Source organism: Micropterus dolomieu, linkage group LG22 (assembly GCF_021292245.1).
Source record: "Micropterus dolomieu isolate WLL.071019.BEF.003 ecotype Adirondacks linkage group LG22, ASM2129224v1, whole genome shotgun sequence".
In the NCBI taxonomy this organism is placed as follows: Eukaryota; Metazoa; Chordata; class Actinopteri; order Centrarchiformes; family Centrarchidae; genus Micropterus; species Micropterus dolomieu.
Window position 1 is genome coordinate 12,811,224 of NC_060171.1, and position 17,956 is coordinate 12,829,179.

The window sequence follows — 17,956 nt, forward strand, 5'->3', positions numbered from 1 at the left end:
CCCCCCCCCTTTTTTTTTTTTTTTTTTTTTTTAAAAAGCAGAGCCCTCCCCTGTTCTATGCTGAGTGTCAGCTGTGATGGCCTATTGACATGTTAATGCAATGTTAATGTATTCTAATAGATAATCTGGCCTGATCACAGCAGTCTTTGGCTCACCCAGCTTGTGTGAGGTGAATATGTTGAGGTGGCACCTCCCACCCCCATCATTTTCGCTGTTGTCCTCCTTTCCCAGTAGTCCTAGAGGGAGAAGTGGGGGCAGTTTTATGAAAGCATGACGGCCTATTGATATCTGGCTTATGTTTATTTGCATGGCAGATAATACACCCATCACCCCCTTCCTCTGTCATCAATTTTGCTTTTGTTTGATTTGTTCGTTGAAATTGCTAAAATCCCACTTCTATTTTGGTTGTTTACTTTGCCAAGGATCTATTGAGGAGCCATCAGATTTTTGGTGATTTTTGGGTCACGTATACTGCGAGTCATGGGGGGAAAAAAATAAAAATAAAAAATCATCTGATAACTATCGCGCTTCTCTGGATGTTTTATTTAGCTCCAGTAAATTGGAAGCAGGGTTAAGCAGCAGAGAAAAAGAGCTCAGCTGGTTGTGAGAGAGAGAGAGAAGAGAGCAGCTCGATGCATATTAGAGTTCAACAGCTCTCCCCGCGGCCTGAGAGCTCCAGTAACAGCATAATACACACTATGTAGGTCAGAGACGCTGCAGTGCTCCACTTCCCCAGCCCAGTGAAACTGACAGCCTGGAACGCCACTGGCGGTCTGCTGGGACGGAAGGATGAGAGGCTTTTTCCCTCCCCCGCTCATCTTTTCTTCATCCCCATCCCCCACCACCTCCTTTCTTCACATGATTCCTCTTACTTGCTCTTACTCCTGCTACCACTTGTCTCTTTGTGCTTTTTTTCATGCCGTATGTATGTGTATATATGTGACTGGATTCTTATTTAATGCCAGCACCACTCTCTCTGATGTGTTTGTACTGTGCCCTGGCTAGCCCGGGCTGTTTTGACCTGCGGATTGTGCATCAGTACCTCTTGACTGCTGTCTAACCCTGTGGTCATCTCTATGGCCATGTCGCACAACAGCCTTCAACTATCTCATTACTCCAGTGTCCTCGCTGCAAGCTCCTACATTTGCTGTGCACAGTTTGGCGCTAAGAAAATCCTGTCACATGCTCCTAACATGTGAGATGCAGAGAACACAGTCGCATCCATTTAGCTTCATTCCTGCTCTGCAGCAGTCATGATATTACATTTAGTGTCTGTATGCGCTGCATATTTAATGCTGTTTATGTCTCCTTCCCCCCGCCCATTGTTTGTCCCTGTTTTTCTCTCTGCAGGATGCTGTTTTGTAACTTTTTATACAAGAAAAGCTGCACTGGAGGCCCAGAATGCACTGCACAACATAAAGACCTTAAGTGGGGTGAGTAAGCACAGTATGGGCTGCTTTTAGCTGGTTGAGCCCCTCTACATCCCTGGTGCAGGCTGTGAGCTGTGTGCTGGCCGATAATGAGCTCTCGGCTCACTGAGCGCCTGTCTGCCCTGAGAAATATCTCTGCCCTCACTATGCACTAACACCTCACCAAAGACTGCTCTGAACCTCAACACACTGAACTGTTAAGCGAACCGACCCAACACACACATGTAGGTATCAGGTATAGTTTGCTTGACCAGGCAGCAGGTTATTCATTGGGGCACAGGACCTGATCGCCATAAAGTGGAACAAATTATTAATGCTTGTCTTCATGAATCATTGATGCACATCTACATTTTTATTTCTCAAAGTTGGAGTTATAAAAGCAGTCAAGCAAGTTGTAGTTTTTTTAACAATGAAGCCTGGTGAGAGAAAGTATGGTTTCTTAATTCCTTACCTGATTTATTTGGAGATTAAAGGCCAGTCAACTGGAATAAGCGCAATAGCTTGTTAAACCTCTACAAGTCTGCCCTGCTGCCAATACATCGTTCTGAATTGCACTCCTTCCAATCAATTAAATCTATACCAAACAACTCCAGCCGTCGATTAAATCAATACCCCAGTCTATTGGAAACGGAGCCACTGTCAGTGAGGTAACGGGTAAATATTGAACTGGGTTGATAAATGAGTGTAGGGAGGCTGAGTATACAGGCATAGCTTTCTTCACTGGAGAGGGCTATCAATCAGCCAGACATTTCAAATAAAGTGTGGTCTATCAGCTTAGCTCTCAAATCCCAATAACCGGTCCCACTGTTACTGGCATTGACTGCAAGTGACTTGAGTTTGGTTTGCGTGACAGTGGAAAAGCTTGTTTCCCTGTTCCTGTTGTCTCTCCCTTCTGTGCCTCACTCTCCTTGGTCAGTGATGCTAGCCAGTGCCCATACTGAGCAGGCCATCTGTCTGCTTCTCTTTTGTGCTTGTCAAAAACAAACCCACCACTTTTCATAAGTACAACCTGCTCCGGCATCTCACGGCTAGATTTATGTCCTCTCTTTCAGGCTGCATGGCAGGTAGATGTGCTAAAAATATATTCACTTGAAGTTCTGTGATTTGCCTTGGACGAAAGTGTTTATTAAATGACATGACAGATCCTATAGCAGTTGTTCTGAATCTGCTTTCTCACAGAATGAACGCAGCTTGAGAAAGCATGTCATGTTCACAGATGTTTAGATAACTCAAATTAGATTTTTCACAGCTCAGATTAGCTGCGCCTTCCCCGTGTGATGTAATACAGAACTGGCTTGCTTGTTAACCATCTCTTTAAAGTTCTTCTATAGAAGATGAGGGATGTTGAGGGAAGTTCAATCACCAGTGTGCAAGAAGTGAAATAGGATACAGGAGAATTTGATCCCCTCATGAATCTGGCATTGGTGAGGGATGATGGTCTTAGAGTGGTGGTGAGAAATGCTTGGGGGAGGAATAAAATGTCGAGGTAAGGAGGCCAAGCACCTGCATAGTGTAATGGTGACAGGTCCAGTGTTAACCATTTCTCTATCCCATTTTTATTTTATTTTTTTCCAGATGCATCATCCTATCCAGATGAAACCTGCTGACAGTGAGAAAACAAGTGGTAAGTTGATTCATGTGACATGCAGGCAGCAGCCAGGGGGCTGGCAAAGTCGCTATAGAGATGATATCTGTTGAAGAAAAGCCATAGAAGGCTTAGATTTAGCCAAGACAAATGGCGTGTGAGATTTTAAAAGAAGGTGGGGGCTGGATTGTCTCAAATGCCAAAATGATGGCATGGGAATGACCTATTTCAAGGAATGTGCAGCATACAATATTTCTTTATAGTATCAGGGGTCAGGAGGATGAAGGGCTTCAAAAAGCACCAAGAGGAGAATAGTAGAGCAGAAACGGAGGATCTGGAGGAGAGCACAAATTGATGATACAGTCCTCTGTCTAGAGAAGTAGACACTGAGGGAAAACAAAGCTGCAGGTTGCAGAGATTTGTAGAAAAGGCAGAAAATGTGGCAGCCTGACAAGGAGAGAGCTTGCACCAAAAAAGAGGCGCATGATTTAGCGCCTGATGTCACAGCCTCTTCTATTGCTCCATAATTGTTTGGATTTTTACTGAATAGCTGTTCTCTTTCCATCCTTCTGCAGCGGTAGAAGACAGAAAACTCTTCATTGGAATGGTTTCAAAGAAATATGGAGAGAACGAGATCAGAATGATGTTCTCCTCTTTCGGACAGATCGAAGAGTGCCGAATTCTCCGTGGACCAGATGGTCAGAGCAGAGGTAGGTGTGCTTTCAGCATAGGCACAGTGTTCTTGGCCTCACAGCCGCCATCTACAGCGTAGCCAATTACATATTCTCATCAAGTATTTATACAAGCCCCTCCTTACTTCATTTCAACCCCTTCACCCCCAAATCAAGTGCTATTCACCTACATGGGTACCAATTCCATCCCTGTAGTCTATCCTCCCATCACTGTTACGCTCAGCCTCCACATCTCGCAGTGAAGGGCCACGGCACTCGCTGTCCGGCACAATGGCCCGTCGCCTTGGCAACCGCTGGCTGCTGGTGTTCGTGGGCTCAGCTGGCAGGCGGCTCAGCTCCTCCTCTACCACCTCCTTCATCACACTCTACAAAGGCTAGAATTAGCTTGTCGACGCATCTCTACATATCTCCCTACTGCATAAAGCCCCCGATAGCAGGCAGCACGAGGCTCTCGAGTTGATATATACGATAAAACCTCATAGTAGAGACAGTTGGCCATGAATTTCTGCTCTTTTTCTAGTAAATCTACGCATAACCAAAATTTGAAGTCGGCCCTTAATACCTTTTTTTTTGGTTTGCGGACATATTTTAGCAAATCAAAGCCTTTCAGTGTGTATTTATGTGTACATTATGTGTATATATAATTACGTGGACTGTTTCACCATGACACCACATAATCAAGCCTCTTCGGGGGGCAATTTAATCCGTCGATCACTGTGCTCATGTGACACGTGTTACTGTTCTTGTTGTGTTTCTTTCTCCGTGTGCTAACCAGTGAGGGTGGTTCTGTGTGCTTGGAAGTTGCCATTCTCTGTACTGTAATGTGGTTTTTTTTGGGGTTCATAACGAGTTGTCCAAACCTTTTGTCTTGTTTTGTTTCTTCTTGTCCCCCACCCCCCCTCCCCTCCCCCCTCCCCTCCTATTGTTCCCCCCCCTACAGGCTGTGCGTTTGTCACATTTGCTACCAGGGCAATGGCACAGAATGCAATCAAAACCATGCATCACTCTCAGACTATGGAGGTACTGTACCCCTTAGCACCTATTTCTCATTTCCCCCCTTGCCCACCTCATACATTCTGCTGCCCTCTTGTGTTGGAAAGACGAAGAACCTGTCCGAGCAGATGGCGTCCATTCATCACAGAGCATGAGTCATTTCCAAAACCACTCTTGCTAATTACAAAATTACATTGTCGTCTGCAAAATAATTGAATAAAACTTGAAACATTGCCTCTCACATAGCTACTAAATCCGGAGCTAACAGGACACAACAAGAATAGCTGTCATCTCTAATTTTGGGATGAACTAAAATGCATCTCATTTATTGATTCTTATAATATGTCAGAGTCGAGCCATCACAGTCTGCCATAATCAATCTTTATTTTGGACCACAGGGAAAAGAGCCCACACCGTCAAATATATGTTAACAAAGAATTAACCTACACTGGAGCAGCTATCCCGTTAGATTTCTTCAAAAACTGGGTCCATGTTGTTGTAGCCAATGGTAGCCAATGGTGTCTTTGTGGAAGTGGAGCAGCAGTAATTTGACAGTTAGCAGGTCAGAGGCTCCCCAGTGAAGCATCAGACCAAGTCTAATTAGGAGCCCAACCAAACGTAACACTACTCCTACCAGATTAAACGCATGCCCCAGTGGTGGTGCCACCTATTACCCCCCAAATCATAACCTTCCCAATTCTCAGCTGCTGTGGGAGGTGCTGCTAGTGCCAAACTCAGTTTCCTTGTCCAGCCTGGTCCCTGTATGGCTCTCAGCTTTCAAAATACTTTTGCACCGCATGCCTCATGTTCATACGTCTGTCTGATCAGTATGTGACGGTTTGTGAGATTGTGTATATTGTATTGCATTTTTCTTGTTAGTGTCTGCCAACATATCCTCGTTTGAATGTCTGTTTTTAAGTGTCTCCATCTATTGTCTGCTTGTCTGTGGAGTCAGCTGCTCATAGTGCTAAAATGTTCACTGTCTGCAGTATTGTCTGGTGCCCCTATTGGAATGTGACAAAGCTATGCATGGCAGATGTCCTCTGTGTGTTAGCTTTGGTATGAATGCAACAGACATTAAAAAAACTGTCTTGAGGCATAGATGATACACCCCCCTTAAAAATAAATAAAATCCTTGCAATGACTGTGTCCTTGCATTGGGAAATGAACTGTGAGTTCCTTGGTCTGCTCCTGAATTGGTCTAATGTTTTTGACCCCTTCGCTGCTTCAGGGCTGTTCCTCACCTTTGGTGGTGAAGTTTGCTGACACACAGAGAGATAAGGAGCAGCGGCGCCTGCAGCAGCAGCTTGTTCAGCAGATTCAGCAGCTCAACAGCGCCTCCACCTGGGGAAACTTGGCCGGCCTGGGGACCCTCACGCCGCAGTACCTGGCTGTAAGTGTTGCACAATTACTCATGTATTATCACGGCACAGTTTTTTAGTTTCTACAAAATGTATTCATAGTTTAGCCATATGTTGACTTTGAGGTCCCCTTGACTTATAAAGTGCAACTATCAAAATAAAATAAAAAACAGACTACCAGAAAGGGATGAAACGGTATGAAAATTTCATATCGCGATTATAATGACCAAAATGATCACGGTTATCAGTATTATCACGGTATTGTGAAACTGTGCCAAAAAAAATTAAAATGTACTGAAACACTGAAAACTGAGAGTTTTTTACACACAATTGCCATTTTGTTTGCATAAAAAATAAAATAACATCAAATACCTTTTGTAAACATATGAAAATCATCTAAGTGTGCATTATCAATATTTTATAGGTAATACAATGACCCTGTGCACAATTACATGAAAACAAATAAGTCTTTAGAAGACAGTGATAGTTACTGCAATGAGCCCAAAAACTGACATAAATACAGAGGAGTCGCATTTCTAGATATGCTGGTTGGTTGACTGAACTGCGTAACATGTTATCATGTGCAGTGGACGAATAGACTCTGCCGACACAGGACGCACACAGAAACGGAACAACATGTAGCGTTTTTACAAGAGCAGCAACACTGACAGCTTCAGTTTACACGCTGTTAGCAAATCAGACAAACCAAAGCTAAAAGTTAACTCACCCTGCATTAGGTTATTTTCTTCAATCAAGATTCCCTCAGCGCTCTCATAAAACTAAAATATGACCGTACTTCAGAGTGACTGAAACATCTCCGCAGCGCTGTCTTCTACTGTGTTGTCATTGACCCAAACACACGTTGCATTCTGCGCATGTGCGCCTGCTTCTGCGAGACGCTGGACAGTGTTTGCCGTGAGATTATAACCGCGCGGTTAACCGTACCCAGTTATCATGGTAATTAAAATGTGTAAGGTAATAACCGGAGGGAATTTTACCATGGTTTACCGTTAAATCCCTACTACCAGACAATATGAAGGAATACATATACACAGCAACACATCAAACATGTTAGAAATACAATGTTTGCAATAAATTGTGTAGGTGGAGTCAGATAGCAGAGGTCTTGATTATAGGTCTTATTTTTTTGAGGATCTAGTTTGAGTATTGCTGGTTATATTATGTGTTTAGGTTCATGTATGAACACACAGGCAGGATTCTTCAGAGGGATATGTTGTATTGAACTATATTTTGAGGTGATCCTGTTTTGTGAGTTACGCAGGCTAACAGACCTGTTGTGGGAAGCAAGTCTCTCCCAGTGTGTAAAAGGAGTACCAGCATGATGTTGCAGTCACAGAAAAGTGTATGCTGTAAGGGACAGTTAAGTTACTTTAGTCAGCCATAACATGGCTATTTAAGCATAAAAGTCACCGAAAGTTGTGCTCACTGTCACAGAAGAGAAATAAAATGTCGCTTTTCATGTAGCGTTACTACAGCTTCCTGCTACTTTTGTCAAAGCAGAGTTGTGTGGTGTATACCACAGATAAATTAGCAGTGGAAACACTGAGCTAGCAAGATAACCGTAATGACAGTGGACAGTCCATGTCAATCAAGGAAATACGATTCAATAATTGACGGTCATACGTTACATGCTACCACTACTGTGCAGAGTCAATGCAAAGCAAAATTTGGTCATTCAACTTGTGTTTTGTAGTGATGAGGGTTTGTAATGAAGTATGTATATTTCAACTACCCCGTCACCTTAATTTATTTTATTCACAAAGTACATTTTTTAAAACGAGTGGTGAATACAAATTTTGGACCCTGCTTCAAACGTTTGGATCATTTGTTGGAATTATTTTAAAGTTTTAAAAAGATTACTTCAACAAGGCCTAATACATATACAGTGTGATGGTGCAGAATTTTTGGGTTTTAATATAATTTGAAATACTGCACAGTAAACTTATTGTCTTTGGCTCAAAATGGGAATATCTTTACTCAGTCTTTCATGAGTTACATGTGACTTATGCCTCCTCTGATTCTAAGCCCATGAGCATGTGACTTAAAAGGGGACCTAACATGAACAGCTGTGCCATTTGTGTTTCTTGCAGGATACTACAGCTTTTGAGGCTATTGCATGCACATTAAGTGGTAAAACCTGATTTGAACTGCTGTTCCACCCAAATATCACATACATTGTGAATAAATGGAAATAGAGGCAATAAAAAACATGACATTTGTTAAGATGTAGATTTTCTGTACAAACCTTGCTCCTGCGTTGTTGCTACACCTTAAACCTAGACCCCATTTACACTTTGTCACTTGATGTGGATTGGATAGTTATCTGATCTCAAGAAAGCTGTGTGAATGTATCCAAGAAGCATTCAAGAGGAATTGAAATCTGATTGCTCAAACCACCTCTGTAGGAGGTGACCCATACATAATCTTTACCTCACTGACAAAGTCAGTAAGTCTGTAGCCACTCACGATCTGATTTTCTTCTACATCGATGGTCTGTCCTTGTGATAATGGCAGCAGAAGTTATACTAAAATTACACTGAAATTATCAATTGTTCTCTCTCCATTAAAGCAAGCAGGAAAATCTGCTCCAGCAATTTATATGCACACGATCAAATGTGGGTGAGGGATTGGTGTGAGTTAGAGCCGTGAAGATGATACTTTTGTCTCACTCGTATTTCATAGATACGATTCATTCATTAACTCTGGCTTAACTGTTATTAATGGAAGTGAATTGCAAGTTGTTCTTGGAGGAGGGTGAACTGTCATTTGCATGTAGCTCGGTAAACAGACTGGTTGTAATCAGATTTGTGATCTGGCCAACGGAGATTCATAAATGTGGTTAATATATACTGAATGTGCTTGAAATGACAAGTGTAAATGGAGCCTAAATCACTAAAATTCTTTTCCCCAATAAACAAATAAACAGAACAAAGCATCACGTTAAAGGGTGAGTTTATGAAAGCCAAGATCACAGCATCCAGACTTTGTTCTTACGTTTACAGTATAATGGCAACACTGTCAGTTGTCAACGTGTTGTGAAATTCAACAAGACAACCAGTTGCGATTATACTGTTGATAATTTAAGAATTAATTATGTGTCCCTCCATTTGATTCTGAAATTAAATCTTTTTTTCTTTGTCCTCAACAGTTGCTCCAGCAGGCCACATCTACAAGTAACCAAGGCAGTTTCAACAGCATTCAAAGGCTAGGAGGTGAGTTCACTCCTTCAGATGTTGAAACCACTGTCCTTAAGTCATCCTCTATAGATGAACGAGCCAAGACTTTTCATGTCACCAGCCTTGTGACTCGCGCTACTCCCACTTATTTTCACGGCAGTAAATCACATTACTCCTTCAGATCAGTGGCGCATTAATAATCAGCGAGACCTGTGCTAGTCTTGCATCTCCACACCTTTTTTTGAAAAGCACCGTTCCAGCACTATAAGGTCTGGCTGACTTGTTTGTATTTCTTTAAATCAGTCACAATCGTCTTGGGTGGCACTAAACCTAGGGAGCAGCAACTGGGCTCTTGCGAAATACTGTGAAAAGATCGTGGAAGGGGAGGAGAATTAGTGAACTGAAATAGTCAATGGCAGGCTTATACCAAGCCCTACTTCCTGTGAGCCAGACTGCACACACAATACATAACCATGACTTGGTAAAAATTAAAAGCTATAGACTTGTGAGGAAAAATACTCTATGTTTAAAGCAACAAATGGCGCACACAGCAAATATAGTAGGACTGGTTTTGTATGTTGAAGTAATAATAATAATTTCATGTCTAATATGAAAACCAATACTGCATTTTTCCCATTTGAATTAAGTACTCTCAACTAATACAGCCCTCAAACCAATGTGAAACACAACACTATGGCTTTATTGAACAAAAAAAAAATCTAAGCAAAATGACCAAATGAAATGTGTGAAATATGATTAGTAAACAAAACAATGCTTCAGACAAATAAAGATGATGAAAGATAACTTTCTAAGGATTAGTAAGGGTGAATAGAAAGCAGTGAAGTTGTTTGCAAGTACACTAATTTGCATCCAGGCTGTATGATTATAGAGAAAGCTGAGAGAGAACATGTTTTTAAATTGATTGCATAGTCCCAAAAACTTGTCAAGCTTCTGTATTTGCGTCCTGGACAGGTTTGCCCTCTCAGATGTATTGGAAAAGCATTTGTTTGCAAGAACTTGAGCATACATTTGGAAAGTCTTTGATTATCACCTCTGTGTCTTTGTTCTCTCAGCAGGTGTGAATCCCCTTCAGCTGCAGAACTTGGCCACATTAGCTGCTGCTGCAGCTGCAGCTCAGAGTTCTGGCAGCCCGACTTCCACCAGCGCCCTGTCTGCAAGCAGTGGAGCCCTGGGAGCCCTGGCTAGTTCAGGTAATTAAACTTGCAGTGTGTGCATGTACTGACACAGTATTGAGCACCCAGTGCGAGCCAATGGCAGTTCCACTTGTTTATGGATGTGTTTTGCTTTCTTGAGTTTTTGACCTTGTTTGGTCTAAATAAAACTTCCTCACCTCTTGAGATAAATGTATATGTTCAGGAGTTAACCCTCCTGCTGCTGTAATGGTACCTACTAAATGCTCTGCAAACCTCCCTCGTACACTATTTGCCTAACGGCCCTCAGCCATCCCTCATTTATTTTATGGGATTTAATCACCCACATATAAAATTTTATGAGAGCCCCATTTTCATTTAATCTGTGTAAATATACATTGGCTCCATCTGTCCAAGTTTAGCATATTACTGCTGCGGTAATGACCTCTTCTCGTTAACAGACAGATTTTTAACTGCCCCCTTACTGCTGTGTCATCCCCTCATAACCATAACAATTTGCGGTAAAGATGCTAGACGTTTAGAGTGATGTGTAGTGTTTTGGACTTGAGCAAGTCACCCCTGTGGTAACCCATATGTCCTTTTTTTTTTTTTTTAAAAATTCTGTCCTCAAACAGCCGGTTCAACAGCAGGGTCCAGTGCGGGTGCTGCCATGAGCACTTTGGCATCTCTGGGCACCCTGCAGGGTCTCACTGGGACCTCTATGGGCCTCAATCTCAATGCTCTCACCAGCAGTGTTGGTGGTAAGAATGTCCTTTTTGAATAGCTGGATAAAAGCTAAATCACCTAGTTGCTAATAGTTGCACACTCAAGATAAGCTTAAGGCAACTTCTTCAATGTTGCAATTAGAAACCCATTTCACTGTAATGTAATACTAGTAACACCACCACTATCTATGACCTTACGGAAGGTTTTAACAAAAACTGGCCATTATAAGCTTCATACAAGGTAGAAAATGTGGCAGAGCTGTAGTGGTTTGCATTGCAGAGTGTATCTGTGTACCTAATAAAATGGCCAAGGAGTGTAACCTGCCAAGAGAAATCCTGTTTATAAAAGTTTGTTTTTCTGCCCTCTGGTGGCCAAAAACATTTAACCTTTTCTGTTTTTAAAAGGTATGGGGACGATGAATGGAGGCCTGGGAGCCTCCATGGCCAATGGGTCAGCAGCCAGCTCCATGGATGCTCTGACCCAGGCCTACTCAGGGATGCAGCAGTACACAGCCTCCGCCCTGCCCTCCCTCTACGGCCAGTCTCTCCTTCAGCAGAGCATTGCTGGCAGTCAGAAGGAAGGTGAGCAGATCCTCGGCCCGCAACAGTACATTCTGACATCACTTTGATCAGTTTGTTTTCACATTATTTAATTAACATGATTTTCATCTGATTTCTAAATAAGATTTATTTGATTGTGCCTCAGTTTGTATCTAACTTGAGTGTCTGGTTTTCTTACCAAATGGAGTAGGGCCAGAGGGCGCCAACCTGTTCATCTACCACCTGCCCCAGGAGTTTGGGGACCAGGATCTTTTGCAGATGTTCATGCCTTTTGGAAATGTGGTCTCTGCCAAAGTCTTCATTGACAAACAGACCAATCTGAGCAAGTGCTTTGGTAAGTGAGTTGGCACCACTGGCCTGAAGCCCTCTTTATTAGAATTGATATCCCTTTCCAAACTGCTACGTTGTATTGTGGATATTAAGATATCATTATTCCTTAGTTACACCCTGGCCTCCCATTGAAATAAAGCTGAACCAATATTGATGTTAAGCAACAGCCACGCACAAATTCATTTTCTCTGCACATACTGTGTATTAGGAAAAAACATGTATGTTGACAGAGAAATATTTTCTGTTTTTAAATTCATTCGAACAAAACTATATATTGTATTTTTGTTAAACGAGATTAAAGGATTGTTTTCCTTATTGTTTAAACTGTAAATGTTTTTATTTTTGAATCCATTTAATTTAAAATAAGTGCAATACTGCAACTTGAAATTGTGTCAATATTTTTTACTTGATGGATGACCAGCTTTTCAAAAAAAAAATTTGGGTATCATTATTTTATTTACTATTGAGCAAGTGAGACGGCTTAAAATATTGTTAGTTAAATGTATGTAACGTGTCGTCCACCATTTTGTTCTCAGGGTTCGTCAGCTATGACAATCCTGTGTCTGCGCAAGCTGCCATTCAGGCCATGAATGGTTTCCAGATTGGAATGAAGAGGCTGAAGGTTCAGCTGAAGCGCTCCAAGAACGACAGCAAACCCTACTGATCCTAGCCCTGGGCCCCCCCCCCCCTCCCCAGCTCTAATGCTAGCACTGCTAGGGTAAGTTCACCCTCCAGCCAAGGTCACCACAGCAGAGACTCAGTGGGACATGGGGAAAGGAGCCCACCACAGGAGGGAGACTCACTCTATTCCTAAAAAAAAAAAACAAACAAAAAAAAAAACATGGTTTGCAATGATCTTTCCACATTTTACTGTATTTCATTCCTGAGGTTTTATAATGTGATTTCAGTCGGATTAAATATTTTAATGTATATGATTATTTATGATTATCACTGGAGTCAGTGTTCGCTGGAGGTATTTTGTGTCACTGTAATTAGTGGAGAGCATCAGGTGTGTTTCCATGCCATTTCATTGCCTTCAGGTCAAGCTAGACAGGTTGACTAAGGATCAGTTGTTGTGTTGAAGGGCTGAAGCCAGGCCACGTAAACCCAGAGCTTCAACACGTGTTTGGCTTTTTCCATGTAGTCTGTCTCTTTCATTTGTCATTCTCAATGTGAAAATCTTTTGCACTCTAAATTCTTCATTCATCTTTGCTCCCCATATCTCTCCCTTTTCTGTCTCCCGCTCCTCTCTCTCTCTGTCGTGTCATTATCTAAGCCATGTTGAGCTAGGCTACCTCTCTTTTCTCTATTAACAACCCCTTCCAGTCATTCCATCCATCCTCCAAGTCTCTCACAAGGGATTGGCTCTAGATGGATCTCTTTGGGTGCCAAGTATACAGTTTGCATGTTGGAGTCTTTGGCATATGTCCCAGTGGTGTCACTTCCTTAAATCTATGTATTGTTTTTGTGTGTCAGGAGAGCAAGAGGTGGGAGGGGGAGATGTTTACCACTCTGTCCTTACTGTATGTGGTGATTGGCGTTGTTTTTTTGTTGTTTTTTTGTGCCTCATGGCTAAACGATTCTTGTGCTGTGCCCCTAACTTTCTTTTCTCTCCTCTTTGTCTTCTCTCTCTCTCCCCTCTCTATCTCTTCCTTTCGTGTTTTTGTTCCTTTTTTAGAACAAATCTCCATGCCTGTTTGCTCATCATTAGCCTAGCATGTCTTCATGATGTTGAAAGCCAAGCCAAACTCCTGGCCTCATCATCCCACCATTGTCTGTGATGTCTCTCTAAGCTCGCCTGACCAATACCTGGCCACCCACTGACCCTTGACCTTAGCTCAACCTGATTTTTCTGCATGTATATCCTTTTTTTTTTTTTTTTTCTTGTTTGTTTTTTTCTGTATAGAAATGTGACAGGTGGGAGAGAGGTCAAGCAAATCAATGTGAAAAACTTACCTGCGTTGAATTCATTTAAGACGTTTTTTTTGTTTTGTTTTTGCAAAATTTGTTTTTTTGCGAATGTTTTAAAAACCTGTGGGATTTCTTATTTTTAGAAATGTTTTTTTTTATGTTGCTTTCTTTTTACCTCTCTCAGTAAAGTTCACTTGAAAGTTGAATACAGGGATTGGCACACAGCTGTGCTATTTGGTGCCATTAGCAATATGTTGGCTTCTTTAACAAAAAAAAAAACATGCTAAAGACCACTTTTCAACACCTTTTTGAAAGTCTGACGAGTTAAACCCCTCTCAGTGCTCTGTAATGATCTCTACATTTTGCCGGTAGTGTGAAGATTTACACCAAGGCTATTTAAAATATATTTCCTTTTCATTTACAAAAATATTCAGTGTATTTACTTTTTTTTTTTGAACTATTGATGGCACAATAAAAGGTACATTTGCTCTGTTTGGAGAAATGACTACCTACATGAGTCAACTTTTTTAGAACTGATTCACAAATAGACAATCTGTGGTTTAAATGCACACTTAGATTACCTATATTTTATACCATTGAATCTATAGAAGTTTAACTAACAGAACCCAGGCAAAACTTTGGGTTTTTTGTAGATTATGTTGTAATGTCATCTGTGTCGGGGGGTCTTCAGTGTACTACATTTTTAAAGAGGACTAAAAATCAGTTTGATCAGCGTGACCATTTGCGGGTAATTTCTAGAAAATTAAACACTTTAAGTCAAAAATCCTCTGCATTACTTGTAATTTCAACTTCTGGGGGGAAAAGATTATTATTTTTTTTTTTTTTCCAGGGTCACAATATGTAGATTTCTCTTTCTTTTTCTCCTGCGTTTGAAGAAAAATTTAGTGTTCAACTTCCACGGTACGTCTTGTTGACTTTGTGAATTTCTCATTAATAATTTAATTAATGGATGTTTCACTTTGGTTTAGTTTGGATGCCTCATGTTGAAAGATGGATTTACTATGTCTGTTAATCATACAGATGCCAGACAATGTCTTCTTGTTTTTATTTTGTTAAAGTGCCCATGTGTCAAACTGTTTTTGAATTCACACATTTTTGTCCTGTAATATTACCTAGTTTTCTTTACACACACACACACACACACACACACACACACACACACACACACACACACACACACACACACACACACACACACACACACACACACACACACACACACACACACTCTCACACTCTCTCTCTCTTTCTGTGATTGCAAATGTGGGAGCCCCTGAAGAAGAGATCACTTGGACACAACACATGGCCTGTGGGTCTCTGCACATTTTATAGACACACACTTGCTTTTTTTTCTTGTTTTTTGCTGATCGTTCTTTTAAGTGACTTCCAGTATCATGTTTTAGTCGTACACAATGCACAGCACATTAATACTACTAAATCCACCACTATAGTGTTGGTTTATAAATACATTCCATTTTTTCAGCACAAAGTTTACACTTTTTTTACCGGGGTGGTATTTTGTCTTGTACTACAAGTTGTTGAGACAACCTTGGTAAAATAACAACCACTTCCCCCCCCTCCCCCCAAAGAAGGGTTACCTAAAACTGCATACCTGATGGCGCTAAAGAGTTGTCAACTCAGGGGCTTTTTTGTGTGGATACTCACACAGGATTACAATACAAAATGCACAGTTGTCACCATTTGACTTTTTTTTTTTTTTTTTTTTTTCCTTTTTTTTGGTTTGGATTTTCTTCCTTTCTCAAAATGCATAAATATTCCTAAATACATAAAATAAATGGGTACCAAATTAGAAACCGTGCTCGAGGGAAAGTGTTGTAGTTTTGTAAGGAAACGTTAAGCACAATTGTGGGAGCTAATCACTGTTACAGAATTGGGGGGGGTGTGTGTGTGTGTGCGCTTATAATCCCCAAATTTTCAAGGTACCACTGATTTCACTTTTTAATATGGGCATGTGCTTTTTACAGTGTGTTTTTTCTATCCAAATGCAATACAATATTCAAAGTGCCATATATACGTCTAGAAACTGCCTACACATCCTTATTAGGCCTTGGTTTAGAGATTGCTGCAGTTCGCCTTTTTTGTCTATTTATGCCAGTGTCATGAAAGCTCTTGTCCCCCTTCTCCTCATCCTCTCCCCCACTCTGTGTGTTGAGTTATTGGTAAATGTGTATTGTGATGTACTCAATTTGAACAGTTGATTAAAAAATTGTAGATAAACAATAAACTTCCCTATACATTTGAAGGTTAAACCTCTTTCTTAGTGAGTGTGAACACGTGTACTGTAACACTTTGCGATACAAATCACGATTGGTGATCGAATGTGTTGAGGGAATTTTGTTTGGAATTGAAAAAAGTCATAAAACAAGCTAAAACTCAAGTAAACAAACTTGGGAGCCATGTTGATAAGATCTTAAAATGATAGAATTGTGTGTCAAACACTGAAATGATTGCAGATGTGCGGCGATGTGTTGTATGGTGAAGTGTTACTGTGAATGAATAAAAAAAGCACAATGTACAGTCCACAGCGGTCCCAACAGGAACTTGACTCACTTCAGGGGCTTCCATCACAAATCTCATCAAGCTCTTAACAATCACTCTTTCTTCTGTTTTCATATTCTGAAGTGCTATTTTTTTTTTTTGACAGTGTGGTAGCTTTGCATCTCTATAGATATTGTCTTGATCCAAAAGAAGAGAGGAGGAGGAGGAAGAAAAAAAAAAACATCTTGTGTTATTTTCTTGTCTGATAATCGGTAGGACTTTGTTCATGTTCCACCAATAATTTAATAGATGTTTTATCTTGTCTTGATGAAAGCCAAAGTGGGTGCATCTTGATGTGATCTGTATTATACATACAGTAGTTCTTCTGTTCAGTGAAAATCAATTTTTTTGAAACTGGGTGGGATTTGAAAAAGAGAAAAAAAGACATACACAGGCTTTCCAATTTCTACAACTGGTTGTTCATATGTATTTTGTACCAGTGAAGCTTTTTATATTGGAAATTAAAGGAAAAAAATCTATATTGGGAAAAAAAATTGTCTGGCCTCTCAATGTGGCCTTGCCTTGACCAGGTCTTGAGTTTGGCCTCTTGGTGGTGTCAAGCAATTTTTTTTTTTTTGTTGTTTTGGTTTTTTGTCTCTAAAAAGATGCCTGATTTTGAATTTACTTCGATCTCTACATGTTTCTTCACTCGTTAATCAGTTTCAGTTTCGGGGGGGTTGGGATCCTCTAACTCGTGGTAAGTTTCATGTTAGTATTTGTGCTGTCCACATAGTTTAGTGGTCATCAGGATTTTGACAACTTGTGTGGATAATTGTCTTAGTTGAAGAGTTAACTGTTTAGTTTGAGCCTTGCTTTTTACCTGTGTAGAGTTTTCTGTTTTTCCCATAGCGGCGTGTGTAGCCGAAAGACTCTGTGTTCTTTTTTTGGTCAATGTTTGTTCATGTGTGGTGTGTTTCTTTGCCTCTGTCTCCAAATTAAACCATTTCCCCTAATATGGACTGTGTGTCTTTGTGTGTTGTGCTTGTCCAGTGTTGTGAAGACATTTTACAAACCACCCCTCCCTCCCCCAGTGTGTCATGTCTCGCTAACTTGTTTCTCTTCGTTGTGCTTCTTTGGTTTTTTCTGAGCAGTAACAGACGGGTGGAAATCAGGTTTACTCCCTGGTGTTAAATGGGCTGGGGTCTGTCTTATGTTAATTATAAAGGCCTCTATAGCTAAACTGTAGAAAGGCATGTTATTTTAGACTCTAGTAGTAGTTAAAAGATTAAGTTGATCAAGACCATTGATCGCTAACAATTATGATAGTGGATTAATGCTTTCAGAGCTGAAAATGATAAGTCAGACATCAGAATCGAACATCAGTTTGATGAAACTGAATATCTTTTATTTTTGTATGTTATAGAAGACCTTGGCTTGGGCTCTGGGAAATTGTGAAGACAATTTATAAGAATTTTCTGACATCTTATAAACCAGACTATT

The 17,956-nt window shown here is 40.8% G+C and overlaps 1 protein-coding gene across 5 annotated transcripts in view; it reads left to right on the top strand.

Annotated features, from left to right (window-relative positions):
- Positions 1 to 17,469, top strand: part of LOC123962506 (CUGBP Elav-like family member 2) — a 29,436-nt gene extending 11,967 nt beyond the window's left edge. For 2 of the 5 annotated variants that reach the window (XM_046038668.1, XM_046038672.1), the window contains exons 3-14: positions 1,351 to 1,433; positions 3,006 to 3,054; positions 3,591 to 3,725; positions 4,648 to 4,727; positions 5,932 to 6,093; positions 9,231 to 9,294; positions 10,332 to 10,469; positions 11,045 to 11,170; positions 11,540 to 11,716; positions 11,883 to 12,029; positions 12,562 to 12,743; positions 13,704 to 17,469. In XM_046038668.1, the coding sequence (XP_045894624.1) occupies positions 1,351 to 1,433; positions 3,006 to 3,054; positions 3,591 to 3,725; positions 4,648 to 4,727; positions 5,932 to 6,093; positions 9,231 to 9,294; positions 10,332 to 10,469; positions 11,045 to 11,170; positions 11,540 to 11,716; positions 11,883 to 12,029; positions 12,562 to 12,689 (1,289 nt within the window). In that variant the 3' untranslated portion in view covers positions 12,690 to 12,743; positions 13,704 to 17,469. The remainder of the gene's footprint in view (positions 1 to 1,350; positions 1,434 to 3,005; positions 3,055 to 3,590; positions 3,726 to 4,647; positions 4,728 to 5,931; positions 6,094 to 9,230; positions 9,295 to 10,331; positions 10,470 to 11,044; positions 11,171 to 11,539; positions 11,717 to 11,882; positions 12,030 to 12,561; positions 12,744 to 13,703) is intronic. The other 3 variants (XM_046038671.1, XM_046038670.1, XM_046038669.1) reach the window with 3 other exon arrangements.
- Positions 17,470 to 17,956: the final 487 nt, after the last annotated feature.